The sequence below is a fragment of the Meles meles genome, chromosome 16 (genome assembly GCF_922984935.1).
Source record: "Meles meles chromosome 16, mMelMel3.1 paternal haplotype, whole genome shotgun sequence".
Classification (NCBI taxonomy): domain Eukaryota; kingdom Metazoa; phylum Chordata; class Mammalia; order Carnivora; family Mustelidae; genus Meles; species Meles meles.
In genome coordinates, this window is record NC_060081.1 from 40,672,447 (window position 1) to 40,698,752 (window position 26,306).

The following is a 26,306-nucleotide window of genomic DNA, read 5'->3' on the forward strand; positions in this document are numbered from 1 at the left end:
GGGCTCAACACACAGGGGTTCAGTGGAGTTAGAGCATACATCTGGGCAGTTTGCACAGAGAAAATGGGGTAGAGGAACTCTGATTTTGACTTGGTCTAAAAGTGTTTCTTGGCCAGTACTCATTTCATGTTATTCCTGAAGGGTTGGGGAAAAGAGGATTTTAATCATTTGGAATAGTGAGATTTGACCGGTGGGACAAGATCCCTCAGATTAAATTCAATCACAGAATAACAGAGTAATGATAAAAGTGGTATTATTATCCTTTGCTCCTAACAATCAACAGATTCAATGTAGATTTGTTGAATTGAATGAACACTAATGACTTACATTTATATATTGATTTGCAGCTTTCAAAGGATTTCAATTCTCAGTTTAAATGGAAAGAACTCTGGAGTGCCCGCATACTCAGATTCTTCTCTCTCTCTTTTTAGAGAGAGGAATTTCATAAGCAAGTGTAGGAGAAGCAGGAGAGGGAGAGAGAAAGAATCTTGAGCAGGCTCCATACCCAGTGCAGAGCCTGACTTGGGGCTCGATCTCACAACCCTGAAATCACGACCTGCGCAAAAATCAAGAGTCAGATGCTCAACCGGCTGAGCCATTTGGGTGCCCCTCTTCTTTTTTAATACATGGAATTAAGATCCTTTGAAATTAATTCTGCTTTGGAAAGTGTTTTGTCAACTTTATCAAGAAATTTTTGTTACAGCTGTCCAAAAACCTCTGTTAGAGTTTTCACTTCTCACTGAAAATAATCAGTAGTGAGAAGGAATTTTCACAACACAGTACATTTCTGTTTACTGTAACCTATAATAAATTAACAGTCATCCTCCCATGGTGACTGTTGCGGGTACCAGGCCTATATACCTTTATCACCCATCCCCTGGGGAACTCCATCCAACTGCCTGTACAAGCTTCTCTTTGCCAAGGGCTTTCTCTGAGACTGTAGAAGGTATATCCACATCCCCTAGGACAAGCCCTCAACCAACGACTAAAAGGAGATGATGTATAAATACTCCAGCCTCTGCGGGGAGCTCATCCCAGCAGGGAAACTGGCACGTATGTTCTACACCATCTCCTGAATTCCCAAGCAGGATTGAATTCGAGCCACTCCCCATGGTAACTTTGATAATGCACTGTTTACTGGCTGCCTTGCCTTCTGTGTCTCATTTCCATTCTATCCTTGGTTCCAAGAATCACCTCCCAAATAAACTATTTGCACTCTGACCCTGGTTTCAAGCTTTGCTTCTGGAGAAACCCAAAGCACATGTCACTAGAAGGGCATTAGGCAAGCTCATCACATCCAGGCCATTAAGTCACCTAACAAGGTGTGACGCCACCTGTTAATCCTTTGCTCAAACAATTTTTGAGCTTATCACCGTCCACTGATTTCATTGCTCTCCTGGGTGGCTCTACTCCACTTGCCATCCTCGTTCTGTTAATTATAGTGTAAAATTTTTAATTAAAAATAAAGAAGATAAATTTGGTTAGTAGCTTCAAAGTTGTCACTGTCCACTCCACACAGGGTGAGAGAGACACTGACTGGAACCAACCCGTTGAGGTTCAGGTTCTCCACTGAGAAACTGAGAAGGAGTTATTTGGATGTTGTTTTCTCACCTGTACCAATGACCTGGAAACACTTCACAGCCATGTATAATTACAGGTAATTTTTTGGTAAGGGTCCAAATGTTTGATAAATGTCGAAGACTCAGATCTTCCTCTGGATGGAGGCTGTTTTGTATGGAACTCACATTTCCTGTTCAATTCTTAGGTGACATCTAGTTTGAATTTAGAGGACATGGTGTCATCCACCATGACATCCACATTCACAGCAAATGGTCATCAACCCTCCCCTTGACCATTTTCAGATATGGAGAACTCCTTCTTTCCTGAGAGAGCTAGCTCCTTTTACTTATTAGCCTCAATCATTGGACAGTTCTTCCTTTAACTGAACTACACTCTTCTTCCTGCAGCTGTCTCCCATGGGTGGGGATTTTCTGGGGGGAAAGTCCTGAACAAGTTGAATGTCTCATTTCTCATGGAGAATTTGAACTATTAGAAAATGTGTTTAATGTGTCTCTTAGTTATCTTTTCTCCCCTGAGTTTTTTCAGCTCTCCTTAGCAGGTTATGGTTTGGAGTCCCTCTACCACCCTTGTCACCATCTGTCATTCTCCATCTTTGAATGAGACACGCATTGGAAGCAACCTTGCTGTCTAACAATTAGGGATTAGAATGTCCAAATAAGTTACAACATGAGACAAGACTACGTAGCCCCTACAATCATGACAAATTAAGTAGAAGGAGGGAAGCTGTATATACAACAGAGCCCAATTTTATTAAAAAATATTCATGTTAGAAGTCCAAAATATGCTAAAATATTAAGAATGGTGTTATGGCAGGTTTTGAATATATTTTGTGTTTTCCCGGATTTCTTACTGAGAACATGTTATTTATTTTTTAACTAGAAAAATTTTTTTTAGAAAAAAAAAAAAAAGAGAGAGAAGGAAAGAAAGAACGAACACAGCACTCATAGAAGCCGTAGCATTGTTCGGGGTTTTTGGCAGATGAACCACCCTCTTGATTAGTGTTGCACCTGTAGTTCATCAGAGTCTCAGAGGATTATTTTCTCCACTTGAATTACTAACTCTTTTTAATCTGATAACAGGCATTGGGGGGCAGCCTGTCACAGAAGCACGTGGGCTGGGCGGGGAGAAGGGAAGCATGTGCAGGTCATTCTCTGTATAGTGACTTCAGGATGTTTCCATAGAGTAGTGATTATCAACTTCACCGGACATGGGAGTGACCTGCATGGGGGCTGTACCAGCTGGAGGGAGGCCATGCACTGTCAGCTTCCAGCCCATCTGATGGCCCCCCCTAACCTTAAAGTCCTACGAGTTGTAAGGTGCAGTAACACTGGTTTGTGAAAACGAATAGCGCCTTCCTTGGCTGCTCTGTGAAGCACTGGGGTCCTGGAAACGATGGGGCCCCCTGATCAGCCTGGAAAAGAATATAAATGCCTCTGTGCAGGGAGCAATACAGTGGGGACGAACCTGCTGGCTCAGCAGGACATCATCCATTTGCCATTTCTCCCTAAGGAGAGGCGTCTGGGTATCAGAGCCTTGCAGCAAATGGAACACATGCATTTCTCAATCTCCTCTCCTGGGGAGGCAGAGAGAGGGAGGTCATTGGAGGAGGTGGTCGAGGCCCTGCATGGGGCAGAACCTTCAAGAAAGCAGAAGGAATGGCCCCGTGGACAGCTCCACCGTGCGAGTAGTGGGGGAAGAAGGTCCCAGAGACAAGGGAGGGATCTGCTTCCTCAGACCTGCAGATCGGTGCTTTGGCAGAACTTACAACTCACGGGGAGTTTCTTCTCTTCTCTATAAAGGTGGATTCTCATCTCTGAGAATAAAGCTTTGGTTTAACTTCTGTCATTTCCTTCTGAGGGGTGTATTGGCTGGACTGTGCCAATGATTCATTTAAATTTATTATTATTAATTATTATCCTTATTAAAAAGATGCTTAGTCCAACAGATACTCCTCTAGATTTATAATACCCATGAAGTTAATAGAAGCTCAGCAGATGGGTGCTTCTCCCCCACCCCCAATGCTTAACGCAATAAACAGAAAATCTCTGTTCTCTTTTTGCAATGTGCACGTGCATAGTTTCCAGGACGAATGACCCAGAATGTTGAACCGAAAGCATTCCTTAAGATGAGACTCTTCAGCTAACTAAAGTAATATTAAAAAAACAAATACCCGGACCTGGAGGTTACGGGAGAAGTATAGCTTAGTACGGACCCAGCAGTGCTTGGCTAGTGTACTTCCTGGGGGTGAACATAAAGCGATCTCTCATGTTGAAAGGGTTTGCAGGTTCCACCAGGAAAAGCAGCGTGTGATTTGCTAGGTAAAAAGTTAGAGCACATGGACCTAGCTCAACGGCGTGTATCATGATTCTCTGTGAGTAGGTCTTATTTGTCAAAGGATACCATAGGTTGGACTCAGCGTTGCGGGGGAAAGTCAGTGCGGGGTGCTCATAAGCACAAACACAATTACAAAAAGGTGATGTCCTTGCTTTGGTAAAGCCATGATTGTGATGCGAGTTGCTCCTCTTTTTGGCTTTTTGCCGTTGGTTTTCTCCAGCAAGAACCCAAATGGCGCGTTTCCACCTGTCAATTCAATGTCCTCAGCTAGAGTGAGTATTAAAGCTTGCCACCTCTCCCTATTTTCTGGGCTTGCTCTTTCAGACCACAAGTCTCCTGTCGTCTTCTCACAAAGCCACCACCATTCCAGGCTACCAGGCCCCCGGCCTTGTCCCTTTGTTTCTGGCCTGAGCTGCGGCTCCAGCAAGAGGGGCAGTTGGAGTGCACGCGCGTGATTATGCGTGCATGTGTTTCTGTGTGCGCGCGCAGCCACCCAGGTCAGCTTGTACTTACATAGTTGGAGGCCAGGTCCGGGTGCAGATAATCAATCCCTGTGAAAAGAACACCACAGGATGGAAGGTTAATACCCGCCATTGCGTCCTCAGGGAAGTTGCTCAAGAAGACACCCTTCTTATGGGGCTGGCGCCAGGAGAATGGAGTGGGCTGAGCATGTGCTTCAGGCCCGTCTTTGTGTTTCCATTCCCGAGTGAGGGTGGGCTGCAACTCCAGAGTGGGGAGAGAGCTGTGACCAGACAGCGTCAGAAGAGTGAAGCCAATTAGATCTGCGGCCCCAGGTAAGACTTTCTGACATGCATGTCCGTACTGAGGGGCTTAGTGTCTGCAAGATGGATGGCTCGTCAGAGCAGTGATCTAAGATCTGTGGAAATCCTGACATTTTTCAAAGCATCAACTGGCATTTCTTCTGAGATGAAACTGGCCCTGGGGAGGAAAGACGATTATTATTTAACAGAGTACCGACAGCAACGGACTAGGGGAATATTCTCTGGCATGGGATAATCAGAAAAACACGGCTGGGTGGGAAAGGCACTTTTGCAGAGAGCAAATGGTGTCCAGTGAAGTGTCCTGGGTGAGAGTTGATCTTGTCCCTGCAGAATATAGCTTTGTAGGAAGACTGTGACCTTGAACTTCCCAGCCGGAGCCATGTGCTTTCTCCTGGATGTGGCCCATCTTGCTGCCCAAGAGTGTTTGCAATGGTAGAGTTAGGAACACCACTGCATTCCCTTACCCATGAGGCCAAAGCATCATGGAACTTCAAGGCCATGTTGAAAGCTCTCAGCCAGGGGTGCAGAGCCATATAACCTCTGCAGCGCCCAGCTCTTCACAAAACCTGCATCTCTGGGTGTCACAGTCACGAGCATAGATTTTGGAGTCAAAACCCCTAAGTGTGAATTCCAATTCTGCTGCCAGCTGGCTGCATGATTTCAGGTTAGGTGCTTGGCCTCTCTGGGCTTGGTTTCTTCTCCATCAAGCGGCATGAACGGTGAAGTGCACATAGCTTGGTGGCATTTACTAGCTCTATTGGATTTGCTGTGTTTAAAAGCTAGAGGTATCATTGAGTTCCTCTGATAGGTGGCACCTTCCATGCGAGCACCCTAAGGCCTGGTCGCAGGTAGAGCTTTGCCCAGCAAAAAAACTGGTATTAGGATGTTGCTTTCAAAAAAAAAAAAATCCTCCTTTGTTTTTTTGGTTACACAAGAAATTTCTGGACTGGGAGTCATTGTTCTACAGAACATATGTTACATTTTGCTGCTGGTATTTTGGCATGCAAAGCATGTCAAATTACTGCTGTCACTCATGACTGCTTTCTGTCGTTTGGGAGAGGATAGCCTGTCACTTCCCATCCACCACCCTCCATTTCCTGCTCTCCTGCAACCCTGCCAAGGACTGCAGAAAGACAGGGGTCAGAAGATTCGAGGACTAGTATTTTTAAAGTTTGCCAGCCCTTGTCCTGGACCCTAATTCAGAAATGGTCTGTTTCAGCTGTGGAATGGGTTGGGGATGAGCATAGGCTATGGAGACCAGCAGATTTGGTTCTGTTCCACACTCAGACACTGTAATAATTGCGAGGCGTCTGCCAAGTGACACAATTTCCCCAAGCCTCAGTTTCCTTATATTTGAAATGGGGATATTATTTACCTTGCAGAACAGTGTTCAAGACGAGGGCCAATTCATTAAGTGTGTTTAGCTTGTAGTAAACACTGGATATGTTGTATTTATTGCTGTCACCATTGGTCAGTGTCATCTACCACATCATTAGAATCATGTGGATAATGCAGAAGAGCAGAAATATTTTCAAAAATCTATTGGGTCTTAGAATGTTGTGTTGAAATTATATCATTGTATGTATTTGTTGAAACTGGTTACATTTTATGAAGTCAATGTGGGGCAAAACATTTGTAACCTATAGATAAATTAAAAACACACCTGCAGTGGGCATACAGAGAATATGTTTTTTTCCTAGTGGGGAATCAATTTTTGGGGGCATAATTATACTTCTCAAGTTTATTTATATTTTTAGTAATCTCTACACCCAGCGTGGGGTTTGAACTCACAACCTTGAGATCAAGAGTCACAGGCTGTATTAACTGCGCCAGCCAGGGGCCTCTGCATGGTCATCCTTCTATTCATGTTTGTAGTGTGTAAGAAGACTGTGGTGCATGTATATACACACTTAAGCCTCCAGAAAGCCAGGTACAAGTCACCTGCCCAGACACTCTAAGGCAGGAGCATCCAGCACCCACAATCTCAGGTGATATCCACGCCCCCACAATAAAATCAAGCTGACTTCAGACACCTGGGTATTTCCCCCTAGAGGGTAAACGTTCCTGGAGCTACGGCAATACCGGGTTGATGCATGGAGTGGACAGAGTAAGCTCCTACTCCATGTGGGGGAACGGTTTTTAAACAATGACGCCATGTTCTGATAGTGTAAGTTGTCTGGGAGAGAAATTTTCTGAGAAATAGTAGTCTCTTCTCTGCGAAGAGAAACTATCAAGGCAAAGATAATTTGAGACTTGAAGGAAATTAAAATTAAAACAAGATAAATTCAGCCCAATTAAAATTAAGGATCTTTAATTAGGTGAAGGGGAAGTCTGAGTGTTAAGTTGGGACAGACACAGACTTTGGTCTGAGAAAGAAGAGATTACTGATAGAACCATGAGGGAATGACAGACATGATTCAAAAAAATATAGTGAACTTGGGGCGCCTGGGTGGCTCAGTGGTTAAAGCCTCTGCCTTCGGCTCAGGTCATGATCTCAGGGTCCTGGGATCGAGCCCCGCATCGGGCTCTCTGCTTAGCTGGGAGCCTGCTTCCTCCTTTCTCTCTGCCTGCCTCTCTGCCTACTTGTAATCTCTATCTGTCAAATAAATAAATCTTTAAAAAAAAAATATAGTGAACTAAAGCATGAAAATAATGGACTGGTAATGAAATAGTATTTTAATATTTTTGTCTTTATGGTTATCTTTTGAGGTGGAGTGTACTAAATATTTTCTCAATCAGTTTATTTATTTTTTAATTCTTGTATTATGAATGTATTCAATTTTATTTTGCACTCATTGGGTTATTTTCAGCAGTGAACACCAGGCACAGTGCAGGTCCTGGAAAAACAGACAATTTAGACACAGATCCTGAGCTTTCAGGTATCTATAGTTCCCAGTCTACAGTGGGGAACAACTCATCACCAGCCAATCATAACACAGTGTGGAATGCAAATGATAATTCCTTGGTTATAGTTTACATTAGTATCCCATCATCAGTTTGAGTCTTTTCAGAAAGTCTAATCCACAATGCTTCAAATGCTCAGAAAACTCTGATGGTTCTGGAGACCTCAGAGAATTAGCAAGGAGTTCCATGTACCTGTTCCTAGTTACAACGTTAGTAATTCAGTTGAGATGTATAACAATGCCACACATCAGTAGGGCTGTTCTCCCTCTCTTGAGTCTGACTGGTCTACGACTGCCTCTATCAATAAAATGTTGCATGACGTTCAAGGATAGGTCAGAAAAGTCCAGGCATCTTCCATTTGTTCCCTCGACACTTGTCCACTCAGGGAAGGAGGAGGGGAAGTCAATAGCCAAGGAAGAAGCTCCTGTGTGGCCCTTGGTATGAAAGGCTCAGCTGAACTGCGGCAGCCAACGTCAGTGGTCAACCATGGGGATAAGCCATGAATGTACACCCCAGTTGAACCTTCAGATGACTGCTGGGTAGCCAGCATTCTCCCCTTGACTGCACAAGAAACCTCAAATGAGAAGTGCCCAGACTGTATTCCTGACAGTCTTCCTGGCACTTCCTGTGCCACAAAGTTATGAGCAAAATAAATAGTTACTATAAGCTGCTAAGAGTTGGAGTCATTTGTCATACAGGAGTAATAACTGGAACAGATACCCTACTAGTCCTTCTGAGACCAGCAAAGCCCAAGTTAGGGGAGAAAACTTTGCTTTTCTATGTGATACAGAGTTCTAAATCTCTTGGGAGGGTGCGGATGACTGCCTGGTCCTTGAGCTTGAACCTCCATTGACAAGGATGAGATCCAGTTCACAAAGACTGACCAGGGAGGCAGAGCCAAGGGGTGGGCTTCAAGCACTGAAGATGGTGGGGTAAGATCAGTTTGGGTAGTTTCTTGCCTCCCTAACCTTGGTTTCTTCATCTACAACATGTGGACAATAGCACCAATCTTAGAGGATAACTGTGACTGTTTCCAAATTGTTATGCAATGCCTAGTATATAGTGAGTACTCAAGAAATGTTAGGTTTGTTTTGTTTTTTTAAGATTTTATTTATTTATTTGTGTGAAAGAGAGAGAACACAAGCAGTAGGAGAAGCAGGCAGAGGGCGAAGCAGGCTCCCTGCTGAGCAGGGAGCCCAATGTGGGACTCGATTTCCAGGACTCTGGGATCATGATCTGAGCCAAAGGCAGATGCTTAACTGACAGCCACCCAGGCATCCCAAGAAATGTTAGGTTTTTATTGTTGCTTCAGCTTGAAGCTCTCCCTGACCCTACCTCCCTGGTCTTCAGTCTTACCTCCTTGGCACCATCTGATATTGGCTAACGTCCTTGACTCTTGCCTTCACTGACCATCTATAACCTTGATAGCCTGCACCTGTCCAGAATCGTGCCTGGGCTGGGTGGCTCCTATCCATCTCCGTGTTTTGTTGGCCATATCTTGTTTTCTAGTTCAAGTTCCCAACACCAAACAACTCTGTTTGCGATAAAAGGGGTGAATTGTTATCATTAAGTGGGGTCCTTGCTGGCATCTCCATGCCTGGAACATCAGAACAAACCCTTAAGAAATGCTTTCTGACCCTGTGGGCAACAGATAACCATTGGAGGTACTCTCCTTCTGATGTGTAGTGTGTGGAAATGACATTAAGTTGCACCTACATGAAAGCAGCAGATATTTATTGAGTATGTATAGAGTCATTGGATCCAACAGAAGATGTTGGTCTAGCTGTGCAACCAGAAAGTGTGAATGGCTATTAAAATGGAGCTATCCATAGATTGACTCTCCCACATGCAGGTAATCAAACTATTTTCCATACAGGCCAAAATAAAGGGAGCAATGATTAGGAAATAGGACATTGTTTTTGCTCTTAGGTATGAAGTCAGTATCTGTGTGTCTTTATCCTGTTAGAGAATGATATTTTGCTGAGCGAATATCTGGGAAATGATACCACACCATTTACTGATGCTCCCAGCCTCACCATTGCACTTCCTATTCTAGGTGTTAGGGCAGAGATGCCCAATGACATGGTATGAAGCTGCTGACCATTGTCCCTGTAGTGTGGGAGTCCGCTCGTATCCCAAATGACCTCATCTTCCTTTTCAACAGCGGATTTGGAGAGTGGCTTGGTGGTTCTTCTCTTCTTCAGTTATCACACCAAATAAGCATGTGCTGAATTAAAGCCAGCCACAAATCCTTTGTTTAACTCTGCACCAGGATGTGGAACCTATTCCTCCTTCCCTGAAATTTGGCCCTGAGACCATTCCTCCAATAAAAGTGGCTGAGTGATGGGACGCCTGGGTGCCTCAGCTGGTTCAGTGTCTGCCTTCTTCTCAGGTCATGATCCCAGGGTTCTGGGATTGAGTCCCCCCTCAGGTCTCTGCTCAGCAGTGAATCTGCTTCTCCCTCTGCCTGCTGCTCCCCCTGCTTGTGCTCTCTCTCTCTCCTTCTGACAAATAAATAAATAAAATCTTAAAAAAAAAGTGGCTGAATGATGCTTGCACATTCCATGCCTGGCCTAGAGGAGGGTGGCAGCTTCTGCTTCTTGTCCCTTAGAATGACTGTTCCTGTGACCCTCCAATCCATCTGTAAGAAATCCAGGTACCTTGCTGGGGAGACCACATGGAAGGGGGACATCCTGGGACTACATGGAGTGGGAGGGAGGCCAGGCCATTTTAGCATCTCAGTTAAGCCTCTAGTTGACATTAGTTCCAGCTGCATTCTGACCCCTCTGGCATGAGAGACCCCAGAGAGACCAGTAGCAGAACTTCCCAGCTAAGCCTGGTCAACCCACAGAACTATGAGAGATAAGAAAATGGTGGTTGTGTTAAGCCACTCAATTTTGGGGTAGTCTATTCTGCAGCAGTAGATGACCAAAGCAGTGGAGGAGTTGGGAGTTTAAGTTGGGGGGGGGTAGAGAGTTTGGTTTTTGGGGGGATGCCCAAAGACCACTAAATCAGAAGAAATAGTATCAAATAAGAAACTCCGCTGAGACTTTCTGAAGGGCTTGGCTTTTCACATCAGGAAAGGTGGGTCAGAGTCAGGGCTCATCCTCCCCTTTTGTCTTTTTGGAAGGGTTGCTTCACAGTCTATCAGGGGGCTACAGTTAAAGAATCCAGAATAGGCATCATGGGCTGTTGGGTTTCATAAAAGCAATATGCCTGCCTTTGGCCATTTTTAGGGTGTTCCTCTAATCCCTCAGATGTTGTGTAATTACAATATATCCTAGGCAGATTTACCCCGAACACAGACACATCTTCTTCCTGGGTGAGCTGGTCTCAGTTACATTGGCTTTCAATCCCAAAGCATTAGGAAGGAAGGAAGAACTGTAAGCTTCCAGGACTCACTTGTATACACACTCTTTCTCTTGCAGAGCTTCTTTCTTCCTGTGAAAGCCCTCGGCCACCGGCCACCGGGGAAAGCTTTTACATCCACTTCAAACATCTCCCACATCAGAAAATGCGGAGGCATTGTTTTTATGTGGATATTTAATGAGCCCACACAAAAGACAGCAACAATTTTAAGCATGTTGGCTCCCTTTGTTTCACCATCAATTCAGCTTCAAAGGCTTGCTTTGGACAGCTTAGGGTTCTTTGAGCATCTTCAGAAGGGAAAAGCTCCATTGTTTCATCTCTCACACATAGGCTTTAGGTATAATTGCATCAGTACTGCTCAGTGGAGCCTTTCCTGGAGGAGGAATCATGGCTGATGAGGGCAAGGGACCTGCCCAGGGATATGACCACAGGGCAGAGATTCTCCAGAATCTTGGCAGAGCCAAAGATGTGTGTAGTTAGAAAAACACCAGTTCATCCTACCCATTCTACCCATCCTACCCCTTGTGTTTTGTATCACAAACTATAGAAAATCAAGCTCTACTAAATCTTTGTCTGGCAGGCATACGGGATAGAATAACGTGTTATACATATATGCATGTGTAATAAAAGGTTATCAAGGTCTGCTTTACCAGGACTCATCCTGAAAGTCAAAATTTCTTCAAACTCCAATCCTGTTATCAAAAAGCTACTTCATGGGTATAGAGCCATACTGTCTAATAGAGCTTTCTGTGATGATCGAAGTGAAGTTGAATTCAGTTTCAGCAGCTGCTAGCCCCTTGGGGTTATTGAGAACTTGAAATGAAGCTAGTGTGACTGAGGAATTGAATCTTTAATTTTATTTAGCTTTAATTCATTAAAACATCAGTGTAAATAGCCACATACGGCCAGTGGCTACTCCATTGGACAGTGTGGATCTGCAGTACATGGTAAGTTCGAAGAGGTTTAGAAGATGCTCTAGGGTAAGGTACAAACAGTGGCCTAATAAGAAATGACAGTTCAGTGATGGCCAGTCTTCCTTTGTTCATTTTTTTTTGAATTTTTTTTCTTTTATTTTTTTCCCATTTTATTTATTTTTTCAGCGTATTTTTTGAATTTTTAATTTATTAATTCAATAAATATTTATTAAAGGCATCCTCAAGTTTGAAGACGGCTGATCTGGAGGAAGGGGAGGATTTTGCCACAGTATAGATGGGTGGTCAGGTCCAGCAGGTGTCTCTTCTGTCTTTGATTCACATCTCTAAGCAATGAATCTTTTGTATTCCAAAGGCATGCAAAGACACACTTGCTTCCAAATGATGTGAAGGCTTTGAAATACTCACCATCATCCATAATTCCAATGGTAACACCTTTCCCTGTGTATCCCAGCTCCCAGGCTTCTGCCACATTCAAATCAAGGCCAGGAGTGCCATCAGCTTGTCCGGTATTGATCTGGTTCAGGAATTTCAAAGCAAAGAATCTGATTAGCCTGGTGCAGTAAAGCACCCATCTAAATGTTTGCCCCTGCTATGCCAGGGCCTGGTCAAAGCCATGTCTTCTGTGAAACAGTACTCCGGAATGTTTCCCCATCCACCTCTTCCAGACTTCTCCCACCATTTTTTGATACACCCAACTGATGTTTCTCTGACGGGATTGCTGTCTTTAAACTCCTTAGAGCTGCCATTGCAAGAAACCCTCTCCAGTTCTGAATTAAATGCTCATTCTTGTAGAGTTTATACCTCAAGTTTTGAATTTAGCACATACTGTCTTGGATCATCCTTATTTGAACGTGATTTCCTCCCTCAGTAGCAGTAAGCTTTGCAAGAGGGAGCATGTCCTACTTACCTTTGTAATTTCAGTGCCACCACACCAAATCTCGTGTAAAAATATTTAATGCACCGAATCAAAGATAACTGGCTTACTTTTAGTGCTCGTTCTAATGCAAAAAAAAGTCTTTTCCTTAAAAAAATTCAAAAAAGGGAAACAAAGAAATTGTATATAATTATGTCCATCACCCTCCTTTCATGCTTCTTTGTCCTGCGCAGATTTTCCCAAAGATGAGTTTTAAAAGCAGTGAAGTCAGAGCTTGTACTGGCAGAAGCCCACAGTGACCTGTTGGCTGTTACTACAGAGTTGCTAAAACACTGCTGTGAACGTCATGAGTGCGCTTGGTAAAAATGACTGCTCTTCTCCTTCCACGCATGCGTTCAGGTTACAATTTTCCATCACCTAGGAAGTTAGTAGAATGCCCACATCACTGGTTTGGGCCAATAGGATGTATGCTCATGTGCCATATGTCACATCCAGGCTGACGCCTTAGGTAACAGTGTGTGACCTGCCCCTTGCCCTTGTTGAGGTGCTCATGAAAGCAGGGTTCAGGATGGAACTGGCATGGAGCCTGGGTCCCTGAGGGACTAGGAAGTTTTAGACGTACAGCAAGAGTGAGCAAAAGCTTTGATTTGTTAAGCCAGGGTGACTTGGGGGGTTGACTGTGATCGCAAGAAATGTAGTCTATCCTGATTAACACACATGTGCTCTTTTCCGTTGCCTGGATCAGATTTGTAGGTTTCCATCCCCAAAAGCAAAGGGCATAATCACACTCGGAAGACCCAACGTAGAAGATGTGATGCATTCCTATACGTGTCTCAGTCCACAGGGCTATAACTTAGTCTTCTCTCTTGCTCATCACCTTTTAATATTAAATCAGGTAAAACATCACTCACAGTTTTAAATTAATCACTCCTTTTCCCTCAAGATGCCCTGCAGTTAGGGTTGATTTAGAGGATTTGGGTCTCTTTTAAATATAACCCAACCTGTCTAAATGGATCATGAAGGACTGCTGGTGAGTCAGATAATAATATTCACGTCACCGGATAGATGGGGTTTCTGAGGTGTGACTCCCCCACCTGGAAAGCCCCATGGATGTGATTTCCTGCCATTATTTTAAGAAGTGCTAATGGATGCTACATTTCTTGATTTGGTCTTTGAGCTCTCTTGCTTGTCCTTTGTGAAGTTGCCTGCGTCTTTTCCTTATCCCTGTGGTTTCATTATGTCCTGCAGTCATTCTGCCTGTTGAGATCCCTGGATGACTCCCCTCAGACACTTGACTCAACTTCTACATGATTTTTCAAGTCTTCCCTCATGCACTGGTGTGATTTTTCAAAGTCTGGGGCAACCTGATCAGCATTTGGTAGTTAGTTTGACCCTAAGAGTTCATGGCTATTTAGCATTTCCAGAAGGAAGCAGATTAGAGAACATGATGCATGGGTGCTGATAGAAAATCAATACATATTAGAGGGGACAGAGAGGTTCATGGAGTCAGATGCTGGCTGACATCCCACAGAATAACGAGGAAATAGAAATGCATTTTTTAAATCTGAAGTCTCGAGATGAGAAATGTTAGGAATAATATGGCATGCTTACCAGATACCACTGCTTTGTAAAAAGAGGATCATTCATGTTGATATCGATCTCGTTGATGTCTCTATACCCCCGTTTCTTTCTGTCAAATCCTTCTTGTTGCAAGGCCATCTTTACCTGGAATGACAATATTGGCATATTACCTGAATAGTCACCTGAACAACTTCTTCTGGAATTCATTTCCATGAATTCAAATTCCATTTGGACACAGGTATTTTTTTTTTTCTGTGGAAGCCAGGTTCATCTCATGTACACTCTACACTCCATGATTATTTTCTGAAAACATTTGCTTCTGACTGTGCTGAATAAATTGGCTTTGGTGATGCTCAAAGTGAGTTTCCTTAAAATGGGTATTTGATAGAGAAAAGTACTCTCATGGAAGATAAGAGGGTAGGGGTTGTTAAGGAAAAGAAAACAAAGCAACACTTCTATTAAGTAAAGAAGGTTGATGTGGATTCAGGGAGGGAGAGAGAGTTAAAACTGCAGGGATCATTTTTCGGGAGGGCTTTCCAGCCTTTACATTTGTTGAGAGGATTGTGCTATCACATTTGGGAACCAGCCAAAACTGAAGTCAAGTCAAATCAAACCAAACACAAATGCAAATGCAAACCCAAACCAAAAGAACACCTGCCTGGAGAGCCAGCCAGTTCATAGCAACGCTCTAGAAGGTAAGTGAGGGATCTTTGAAAAGAAAGGGCTGTCCTGGCAATGACAGCACTTCAATTTTTGTTTCCAAAATTGGAACCCCAAGCCCTTGGACGAAATGAAACTTAGGAACTGAATTATTCAAGTAGGCTTCTGGCAACAGTTAGACTTTGTCCCATTCATGAAACTCTCTTTACTTGGGCATCACGAATTTATCATCCAGGGGCTGTGGCTCCTCTCTGAACATCTACAGAGTCAGGGCCATGCAAATGTAGAAAAGGGCGTGTGTTACATACTGATTTTTTATTTTTTTTAAGAGAGCGCGAGCGCATGTGTGAGCGAGTGTTGGGGTGGTAGGGGTGGAGGGAGAGGGAGAGAGAATCTTAAGCAGGCTCCATACCCAGTGCAGAGCGCGACTGGAGGCTTGATCTCGCAACACTGAGAACATGACCTGAAGCAAAATCGAGAGTTGGACGCTTAAAGGACTCAGCCACCCAGGTGCCCTGATTTTTTTTAATGATACTTTGCTGCCCAAAATCATTTCTTCTTTTCTCAAGTATTCCTAGTGCATTTGGAGGATTACCTGGTGTCCACCAGGTTCTGTGTTGGGAATGAAATTTGAGACACCTATCTGCAAAGAAACTGCAGGTTCTCTCGGCCTCAGAGGTGCCTAGGTGGGTATGGATTTGAACCCTGGGAAAGGGATGTGAGAGCAGAAGGAAACCTTGAAGGTTATTTATCTCAGAGGTTCAATCACCAGACTTGCCCTATAAAAGGTCCTTGGGGATAGTTCCACAACCTGGCTCTGGAGCTTCCCCAAGGCCAATCCTTCAGCCTCCCACTGATTGTGAGCTCCCTCTACCATTGCAGGAAAATCCCTTTTGCTTAAGTAATTCAGAATCTCTTTGTGTTATTTGCACTTGAGAACTTTGATATGGGAGCAAGGAAATCAAGAGGATTCAAATCAACAGTAATGGCAGGGAGGGAAGAATGAAGAGACCACAAATGTGTCTGGAGACCTCCCCTTCCTTGCTGTCTTGTAATGGACAGGAATGCTGTGGGAGAGTGGTTCCTTACTTTGCTCTACACACTGACACATGCAGACCAGGGACTCATTTGCCAGAAAAACTCTAATTCTAGCAGAAACTCTGTATGTGTAGAAAAGAAGTGGTTCGTGTGGCATTTTCTCTGTTCTTTGGAGGTATCCCAGCAACAGATATAGACAGTGGCACATAGCAAATGTTTGAGAACATTGCGATGCATGGAGAGTCTTATAATGGCAAAAATCTAGACACAACTAGTGTCCATCAGATGGAGGTAAATTATGATTCAAATATTCATATACTTATATGTATACGGTATATAATATGTATATATGTACACATGTATATATACACACATATCTTCTGTATAGACACACACACACACACACGCACATATATATCTTCTGAGAAACAGATGTCAAGATGAGATTAAATGTGCAAGGCTTTTATTAGGAGAGAAAATGAAAGAAACTGCTATGTAAGCTTGACCCCATAAAAGAGAAAGTGAAAAAGGTGGGGCAAAAGTTTCCTCGACGGCTCTATAGCATAAGGAAGGTTTGGCAGGTCTGTTGGGGCTTCAAAGTTGGCTGTCAGAAGAACCCTGTTTTTCCCAGGGACGAGCCTGCCTCAGTGCCCCTGCTGTGCTCAGTCACTGGCTAGAGCTGCTTAGGAAGCATGGCCTCTTGCCAACCCAGTGACAGATTTCAGAGTGCAGCAGCTGGGGTCCTTGGTCAATTATTCTCTTGGAAGTCAGAGATGTACGCTGCGTGTTCTCACAGCTGCCACAGAACAGACAGATAGATCTATCTAGACACATATACACACCCATATGTAAAGAGCCACACACACCCCCCTTAAAACTTTTCTTTTACTTGGGAAGCAAGTATTCAAGGAAGTGCAGCAGGAGTATCACTTTCACTTGGGAAGGAGCCTGAATTCAGCCATCGCCTCTTTCTGTAGTGGTCCTGAGCAAGACCCTTATCGGCACTACTCATTGGTGCTAAGCCTTGATTGACTTCCACTGAGGGATTCACATCGTACTGGATTTGTTGTCATGATTGACTTTGCTAAAGCAGCACCGTTCTTTCGCTAGGGTCTTTGCGAAGCAGGAGCAGCTGCCCTGTGGATGCTTGAAAACTCCCCTCTGGAACTTCTCAGCAGCAGAAGAACAAGAAGACTCACATCAGGTGTCATCTTTTTAGACAACAGGGCAGGAATGGCTGTGACAATAGCTTTCCAAACTCAATTAGCCCGAGTGCAGCCTAATGAAAAGACTTTAAATCCATTTCCATAAAATTAATTTTTAATTCCATAAATTAGGTTTTAATGGAGACCAGCGATGCTTTGGAATGCTGTGCTCTCTCTCTCGATTATCACCCCTCCTTGCAACCCAGAAGTGCTGAAGCATGACGTAGGTGTCTGTAATCTTGTCATCTAGTGTCACTAAACATTAAAAATCCTAAGACTGCGAGCTTTTCTGAGCCTTTTAGTTTATCTTCATGTCCTTAATGAAGATCACAGTTATAATTCCAAGAGAAAGAACATCTTTTAAACATATATTTTTACCTGTTACACACAAATAACTGGAGAATAGCTTTTTTTTCCCCCTCACAATGATACCATGGAATATCATAAATTGCTTTAATCTTCCTGGGTTCTTGTTCAATGCTAATTTGCATTTAAACCTAATTTTTACATAAAAGTAATTGAACTATAGATAAAATTATGTATTCTTTCTTCACTAAGTATCCTACCTTAGGAATTTTAATATGCTACTCCACGGCTCTCATAACTTAATTTTTAATAGCTACCTGAATATCCCATAGAATAATGTACCATAATTTACCCAATGATTCCCCTCTTACTGGTCATTTGGATTGTTTTCTATTATAAATGAAATTACCATTAGCAGAAAGATGAGATTATAAACTATTTTTAAAGACCTCTGGAGAAGACTTTAGTGTTATAATCCTACGTGTGATAAAGCTGTTAATATCAGAGAAGTATTTCCTAGTTCAGAATCCTTCCTCATATTATAACTAAAAGGTCACTTTTATTCTCTCTTCTTCCTGCTCTGAATTGCAACCTTTCACACACGAGACCTTTCATTACCACTTTGATGTGGGACCAGTGCCATGTAACTGAACCATAGCTTCTTGCCTTCTCGAACAATAATGCACAGTTAGCTTAGGTATTTTAGACTGCTCACCCAAATTGGTCTATTGACCTGAACATTTATATAAATGGAAAACATAAGAAAGTAGGAGTGTTTGTTACTGGGAATTATCGTAGAAACAAACGGATATTCTGCAATTCTTGTTCAACTCTTAAGTCTTAGTTTGACACATGCGCATAGAACAAATTTTACTTAAAGAAACTCCTCCCACTCCCTTTCCTCTTGTAGTCTTTCTCTTCAATTAAGAATTTTCGGTCAAAAAAAAAAAAAGAATTTTCAGTCAACAAATGTTTTTGTGCATCTACAATATACCAGTTACAGACCATTCTAGAAGGAGGCAGATACTATCCCTGCACATTTGCATTCTATTTTACAAGTTTTGCTAACAAGGTAATTTCACTACATAGAATCTTCTCAACAAGACTGTGGAGAGGGTATGGTTACAGCTGAGGAAAGGACGTTAAGCGGCCTTTGTTCAGCGGTTGAAAACATGGCAGAGTCACACACGCTGACCAATTCTAAATGCTATGTACTTTCCACTAAGCCACATTGCCCCTCCCTAAGGCACAGAACACAGTCAACCTTCCAGTATCTGGGACAGCCTAACCATGAATATAACTCTCCAAGGATCAGGGCCTGGATCACTTCCTGCTGGGCTGATAATTAAACAGCTGCTAATTAGCATTGACTGTGTGGGGCAGGAGAGGGGCGGGGAGACAGAGGAGCACTATGGGAAACCTGCCTCGAAAGGGCAAAACAAGTTAGCTTGGAGTGAGCCCAAGAAAAGAAACATAAAACAGAACTGACCTGTTGGTGAAAATACTGAAGTTCTATGCCTATGATGTTGTAGATTAGGTTACACCATTATTTTCTCTCTTTTTTTAAAGATTTTATTTATTTATTTGACAGAGATCACAAGTAGGCAGAGAGGCAGGCAGAGAGAGAGGGGGGAAGCAGGTTCACCACAGAGCAGAGAGCCCGATGCGGGGCTCGATCCCAGGACTCTGGGATCATGACCTGAGCCGAAGGCAGAAGCTTTAACCCACTGAGCCACCCAGGCGCCCCAACACCATTATTTTCTGTACTACCAAGAATTATTTTCTTTACCACTTTCATGAGTTTAATTACATCCCCATGAAAGATATATTGACGGCCTAACCTCTGATACCTCAACATGTGACCCTATTTGGGAAAAGAGTTGTTGCTAATGTAATTAGTTGAGAGGAAATGGTGCTGGAAGAAGATGGAGCCCTAAAACAACATGGCTGGTGTTCTCATGAGAAAAGACAGACATGGAAGGAAAATGCCATAGGAAGACCTACGGACACAGAGAGTGAAGCCATGTGAAGAGGGAGGAGGCAGAGGTTGGAGTTACTCTACTACAAGCCAAGGAACTCGTGGGTCTCCCAGAAGCTGGAAGAGGCAAGGAGAGATCCACTCCTAGAGATTTCAGAGGGAGTATGGCATGCCAACACCATGACTTCAGACTTTGAGCCTCTAGAACTGTGAGAGAAATAATTTTTGTAGTGTTGGGCCTCCCAGATTTTGGTATTTTATTATGGAAACTAATACAACCACTGAGAATTAAACTAATTCAGCCCTAGGAAATTACTACAGTTCCTGAGAATTAAACTCCATCATAGTGCTTCCTTCTCATTTGTAAACTTTATTTTGTACATGAAGTGCTCTTATAGTTCCATTTGGACAAAGATTTTGTGAACCCTATGTAATGTTTGCAAAAACAAACAAACAAAAAAGAGGGAAAATGTTGGGAAATAAATTGGTTAGGATGTTTCTTTTTTTTATTTTTTAAGATTTAATTTATTTATTTGACAGAGAGCTCACAGGTAGGCAGAGAGGCAGGCAGAGAGAGGGGGGGAAGCAGGTTCCCTGCTGAGCAGAGAGCCTGGTGTAGGGCTCCATCCCAGGACCCTGAGATCATGACCTGAGCCAAAGGCAAAGGCTTAACCCACTGCCCAGGTGCCCGGTTAGGATGTTTCTAAACTGTTGCACATTTAGGGGCACCTGGGTGGCTCATTTGGTTAAATGTCTGCTCAGGTCATGATCCCAGGATCCTGGGATGGAGCCCTTCCCTGCATTGGGCTCCCTGTTCAGAGGTGAGTTTGCCTCTCTTGCTACCTCTGCCTGCCGCTCTGCTTGTGTGCTCTCTCTCACTGTCATATTTGACAGAGATATTTGACAGAGATATTCGGAAATATTTAACAGAGACGGATAAATTTTAAAAATCTTAAAAAAAAAAACCTGTAGCACATTTGGAGTCTAACTCAGAATATTCCACGTCTGTGTTTTCCTACGCCATATCATCCTCTGTGCCATCAAGCGTGTTGGTGATCAACATTTCTTGAAAGAGTGCTCTGCTATTGTCTCCAGGAGTTTCCTCTAAATAGCCAATACCTATTTGGCATATTTTGATGCACCAGCCTAGGGCAATACAATTTCGTCACTCTTGTCATTTGCTGAGAGCAGTTGTAAGAGGCATGAAAACCCATGCATTTTCAAATGGATGATGTGTGATCATTTTTGCTTTTCTAGATTTGCAGATGGCAAACTTTTGAGCAGTTAACAAAGTGGAACTTCTCTGAGTTTGCTCCACCCCAGGACTAGAACCCCTAATAAGGGAACTGGGGGAGACTCCTCCATGGGAGTTGTGAGGTTTTGCAGGAAGATATCTGGATGGGAAGTCAGGAGCTCTGGATTGTGGTTGCCACAGATGTGGATTGGAGACAGGCATTTGCCTCTGCTAACTCTGCATTATTGAGCATAATAGTGCTATTTTTGGTATCTGTATCCTTACCACAGAATGGGCATACCTCTTTTTCTTTAAAAAATTAAAAAAATTTTTTATAAACCTATAATGTATTATTAGCTCCAGGGGTACAGGTCTGTGATTTGCCAGGTTTACACACTTCACAGCACTCACCATAGCACATACCCTCCCCAATGTCCATAACCCCACTCCCCTCTCCCAACCCCCCTCCCCACAGCAACCCTCAGTTTGTTTTGTGAGATTAAGACTCTCTTACGGTTTGTCTCCTTCCCGATCCCATCTTGTTTCATTTATTCATTTCCTACTCCCCAAGCCCCCCACATTGCATCTCCACTTCCTCATATCAGGGAGATCATATGATAGTTGGGCATACCTCCTTCTGAGGGTTGATTTGAAGAACGAATGGGGTCACCTGCTGTGGAACGGCTGTGAAACACAGTTCCTGTCACACAGGACATGTCCATAGACATCCGTTCCCTTCCCAGTCCCGGGGTCAGCTGTCCTCTACCTGGAGTGCCCATTGAGTCACCTGGAGAAGTTTAGCAACCCCCACATGCAAGCCACACTTGGGCCATGTCAGAATCTCCAGGGGATTCCAACCTGCCTCAAGGCTGACACTGTCTTGGAGCCAATTTTCTTCCTCTGTCAAAAACCTATTTCTACCTCTCAGAACTGTGATGAGGCCCTGGTAGGATCCAGGTCTTGAGATCCTCACTTGGTAGCAAGATCTGCAGATATGAAACCTTGCAGCCATCCTCTGAAGATGTCAGCCCCAGGTGAGGAGACAAGGAGATGTCTACTACCCCTTAGCCTCCAGCTCTCCTGGTGCCTGTCCTGCCCTCCATCTTGGTTCTGTCTCTGGGGAAGGACAGGGTGGGATTGGGCCTCTCCATCTGTCTTTGGGCTGGACATCAGAATCCCCTGGGTGAATTGCTTCTTTAATTAAATAAAACTTGTTTTCAAGCAAAGAAATAGGAAAGAAGACAAGAAAAATATAATTCCTTCCCCATTTCCTGAGAATCCCTGTTGACGTTAAAAAAAAAAAAAGAAGAAGGAAGTTAACATATGTTCACAGTTAGAAAATTAAAGTAGTCCAGAAAGTTATATAATAGGAAGAGAACATTTATCCTCCTCTTTCCTTCCTTGCTCTCAAATAGCTCTCTCCTCAAAGGTGACCACTCTTCATAATTTCTCGTGAATCCTTCCAGAAAATGCTTATTTGTATGCACTCATACACACATATAAAGAGGAAGTTTTAAAAAAAGGAGTATATTTAGCATGTTTCTTTTATAGTGCAGTAGATTGAATGTTCCCGCCAAAATCTATGTCTCCCCAACTATATATGCCCCTGAATTATATGCTCATGTCCTAATCCCTGGAACCAGTGAATGGGATTTCAATTGGAAAAAGGGGATTTGCAGTTGTAATTAAAGATCTTGAGACGAGACTATTCTGGATTATTGGGGAGGGGGGAGGCTCTCAATCCAATGACACATGTCCAATGACCAGCATCCTTTTAAGAGACACACTGTGAAGAGACACGAACAGAGGCAAGCAGAAGGCCACGTGAGGTATAGGTGGAGTGAAGCAGCCACAGAACAAGATTGCTGGTGGCTGCTAGAAGCTGTAGGAGGTCGAGAATGACTCTCCCCTAGAGACCCAGAGTAGCTCAGCCCTGCTGATGCCTTGATTTTGGACTTCCATCCTCCAGAACTGGGAGAGAATAAGAAGTTGTGTCAAGCCACCAAGTTTATGCTAATTTGTTATGGTAGTCATAGGAAACTGATGCAATGTCGTAAATTTGAAGGAGAGATTTATATATGTATATATTTACATGCACATATACAATAGTGATGGATAATAGCTATATATTTTTTGAAAGATTTATTTTATTTGGGAGGAGAGAGAGAGAAGGAGCATTAAGTGGTAGAGGCAGAGAGAGTTCCAAGTAGATTCTACGCTGAGCAGGACGCCAGTCTAGGGGCTCGATCTCAAGACCCTGAGATCATGACCTGAGCCCAAACCAAGAGTCTGATGCTTAACTGACCGAGCCACCCAGGTGTCCCTATCCATATGTTTAATATCTACATATAGGTGTCTTTTATAATATATAACCAGTGGATTTACCTACATGTGATAATATCTATATGTATATGTATGATGCCTATAATACTTAGGTTATAATATCTGTACCTATTGTAATATAAATAGGACATCTGGTAGTATCTCTTTTAAATTTACTATAAAAGGATCAAGCAACATACGCCATTCTTAATGAAAACTCATTCTCTTTAACAGATGCACATTATTTCATCTGTGTTTAAAGCAAATTTAATGACCTTGTCACCTGTTGAAGGATACTCTTGCTGCATATTTTGTTGCCGTTTTGCCGTTCTACTCAACATTGCAGTGAGTATCTTCACAAACGTGCATGTGCGCCCTGGTGAGGTTTTTTCAAGGATAAATTATAAGCAGCGGGATTGCGGATTACGCTATGATTTTACATTTCCATAGGGCAATTACTGCCAAATGCCCTCTCGAAAGTTTGCACCAAACTGCATACTCACTAATAACGCGTAAGAGTTTAGGGAACTTTTGAAAAATATGGCTCTCAGACACCTTAAGGTGGCTACTCTGATCGTGCACGTACTTGTGGGAAGCCGAGGTACTAAAGGCCGGCTGCACAATCCCCTGGGGAGTTGGTCAAATGAGTCCCTGGGCATGGGCCTGGCATCAGTATCTCCTAAAGCTTTCCAGGTACTTGATTCCTAAGCCGGGGTTGAGAAACTGTGTGCTGGGGGATCCTCTGCACCTCCCTTGTCTCTCTTGTCCCTGTTCTGACACAGCTCCGGTAGGAGACCGAAATCAAACCAGATGCGAGCAAAGGACAGAGTATCTACACAACAACGTCGAGGACTCTCTGCAAGAGAAGAAACTCACATCCATAAGAAAATACATTCCATTTACTCACTAAAAAATCATCTCTCTCTATTCCGCTAGTGCTAGCTGGGAGGGGCTGGGCCGGCAGGCTGGGTGGGCCGGTGTGAGGGTGCGTGGGTAGACACAAGAGGACAGCATTTTCCAAGGAATGTGGATCTCCTGTTTATCACAGACCTCCTAATTTGCACAATAAATCACTTAGCTTTTATTATGGGCTGAGGACTCACCTACACTCCCCCCCCTCCAAATACATTAAACCAAAACAAAAATAGCTATTCCAGAAACATCATGCCCGATACGTGTTAGCTAGAATACCTGCGGGGGGCGCTTGAAAATCAGTCCACATGGGACGCAGGATTAAGGCTGAAGTCAGAAGTCCCCATTGGCTCCTGGCCTGATCGTCCTCCCTGGTGTCAGTCTCCTGTGGAGGGGAGAGGACCCGAGTGCTTTTGGATGTGTGCTTACAGAGTCAGGGCCAACAGGGACAGGCTCTGTTCTTCCTCTCATGAGATGCCAGAGGCACACCGGGGGGGCTTTCCCTTCAAGCTCTGAGCTGCTGGGGCAGGGGAGTTTAAGTGGATTGGGCTGCGCTTCATCTCCTGGAAAGGACGCTACAGTTTTCCTTCTATTTAAGCAGAATATTGACTTCAACTTAGTAGAAAATGCTGTGGTAAAAGAGACAGGGTAGCATTGTGGATGGGAACTTGATTTTTGGGACCCCCCAGACCTAAGTTACAGGCGCTGATACACCTGCTGTTGACCTGTGAGCTACTGGACCTATTTAAGGCTCAGTTTGCTCACCTGTAAAATGGAGATGATACCTGATACCAACTAACATTTATTGCAGACTGACTGTAAGCATTTCAGGTACAGCATTTCAGCTGTTTTTCACAGCAACCTCATGGGGTCTTAGGAATGAAGGCAGGAAAGAGTAAGTGTATTGTGAGTTGTGTATTGTGAGTCACACAGGTAGCCAAGGGTAGGGCCATGGTCCGTACCTGTTCTGAGCTGAATTGTGTCCAGCTAAGAATTCGCATGGTGATGTTCTCACCCCCAGTACCTCAGAATGTGATTGTATTTGGAGATAGTGTCTTTAAAGAGGTCATTAAATTAAAATGAAGTCATTAAGGTGAGCCTTAATCTCATATGACTGGTGTCCCATTATAAAAAAGAAGAAATTTAGATACAGACACAGAGGGAAATGCTGTGAAGATACAAGGTCAAGACAGCCATCTCCAAGCCAAGGAGAGAGTCCTTGAACAGATCCTTCCCTCTTGGCTAACCCTGCCAACCCTTTGATCTTGGACTTGTAGCTCTAGAACTGTGAGGCATACATTTCTGTTGTTTAAGTCCTCACTCTGTGGTACTTGGTTATGGAAGCCCTCAGAAATTTATAGGAGACCTTAGCAATCTGATTGTATAGTCTGCATGCTTCCCTACTGGGCCATGTTCCTTCTCTGCTCCCACTTCATAATTTGGATTATGGGGAAAATAAAATGAGATTATGTATAGAGACCCTCGGCCTAGAGTATATACTCAATAAATGCCTGCATTTGCTTCTATCCTTATTGCCAGTGTTAAAATATTTCAGGTCCTGTGGAAAGGCAGTGGGATGGTACTTTTCTAAGCAACGTGGGCCCCTTTGATTCATTCTTACTGTTCTTAGCTAGTTAAAGGCAGATGAACCATTGCAAGAGAAACCAGCTAGAGCCCATTCCCATGAGGGTCCTGAATGCGGAAGACCCCCCTACAGGGGCTCCACACATTTTTGACTTCACTGTTCCAAGGTAGTGTGTTATCTCAGTGTTTGAACTGATGAACGGAACACAGCTCATCATACAAGAGACCCAGAAAGGCCATTGCTGGGGGTGATGTGGGAGATTACAGAGTAGAGCAGCCACTCCTAAACTCAGATTCTCTAGCTCATCTGCTTTGCCACCCACTACTGGCCTTGGTTGTCAAGATCCAAACAGGGATCTAGAGAAGAGAGGACGCTGGATGGAAGGATGTGACACAAAAAGGCCAGTTGCTGGAGAGGCAGAGCAGGCAGGAGTCTGGCTGCTTAATTTCCCTCTTGAGCATGCAGGAGGCCTTTTTGGAAAGCCCAGTTACAGGCAAATTACAGGGCTTAACTTTTCAAAGAACAGGGAGGTAAGCCACAATTATGGCTGAATGTGCTGTATTGATTGCCCTCATTTAGGGAGGTTTGGCCATCTTGCAAAAATGAAGACAATCAATTGAGGAAAGAGGATATGGCTGCATGCCACTGGTCACTGTTCCTGTTACTGCATCTCAGTGACAAGATGTTAACAAATTGGTGTCTATCA

The 26,306-nt window shown here is 43.6% G+C and overlaps 1 protein-coding gene across 1 annotated transcript in view; it reads right to left on the minus strand.

The window, feature by feature from the left end:
* The window catches only part of PCSK2 (proprotein convertase subtilisin/kexin type 2), a 263,778-nt gene that overhangs the window by 103,378 nt on the left and 134,094 nt on the right, over positions 1 to 26,306 (minus strand). The window contains exons 3-5 of the mRNA XM_045981647.1: positions 14,391 to 14,504; positions 12,311 to 12,419; positions 4,429 to 4,466 (exon numbers count right to left, since the gene is read on the minus strand). Coding sequence (XP_045837603.1) covers positions 4,429 to 4,466; positions 12,311 to 12,419; positions 14,391 to 14,504 — 261 coding nt within the window. The remainder of the gene's footprint in view (positions 1 to 4,428; positions 4,467 to 12,310; positions 12,420 to 14,390; positions 14,505 to 26,306) is intronic.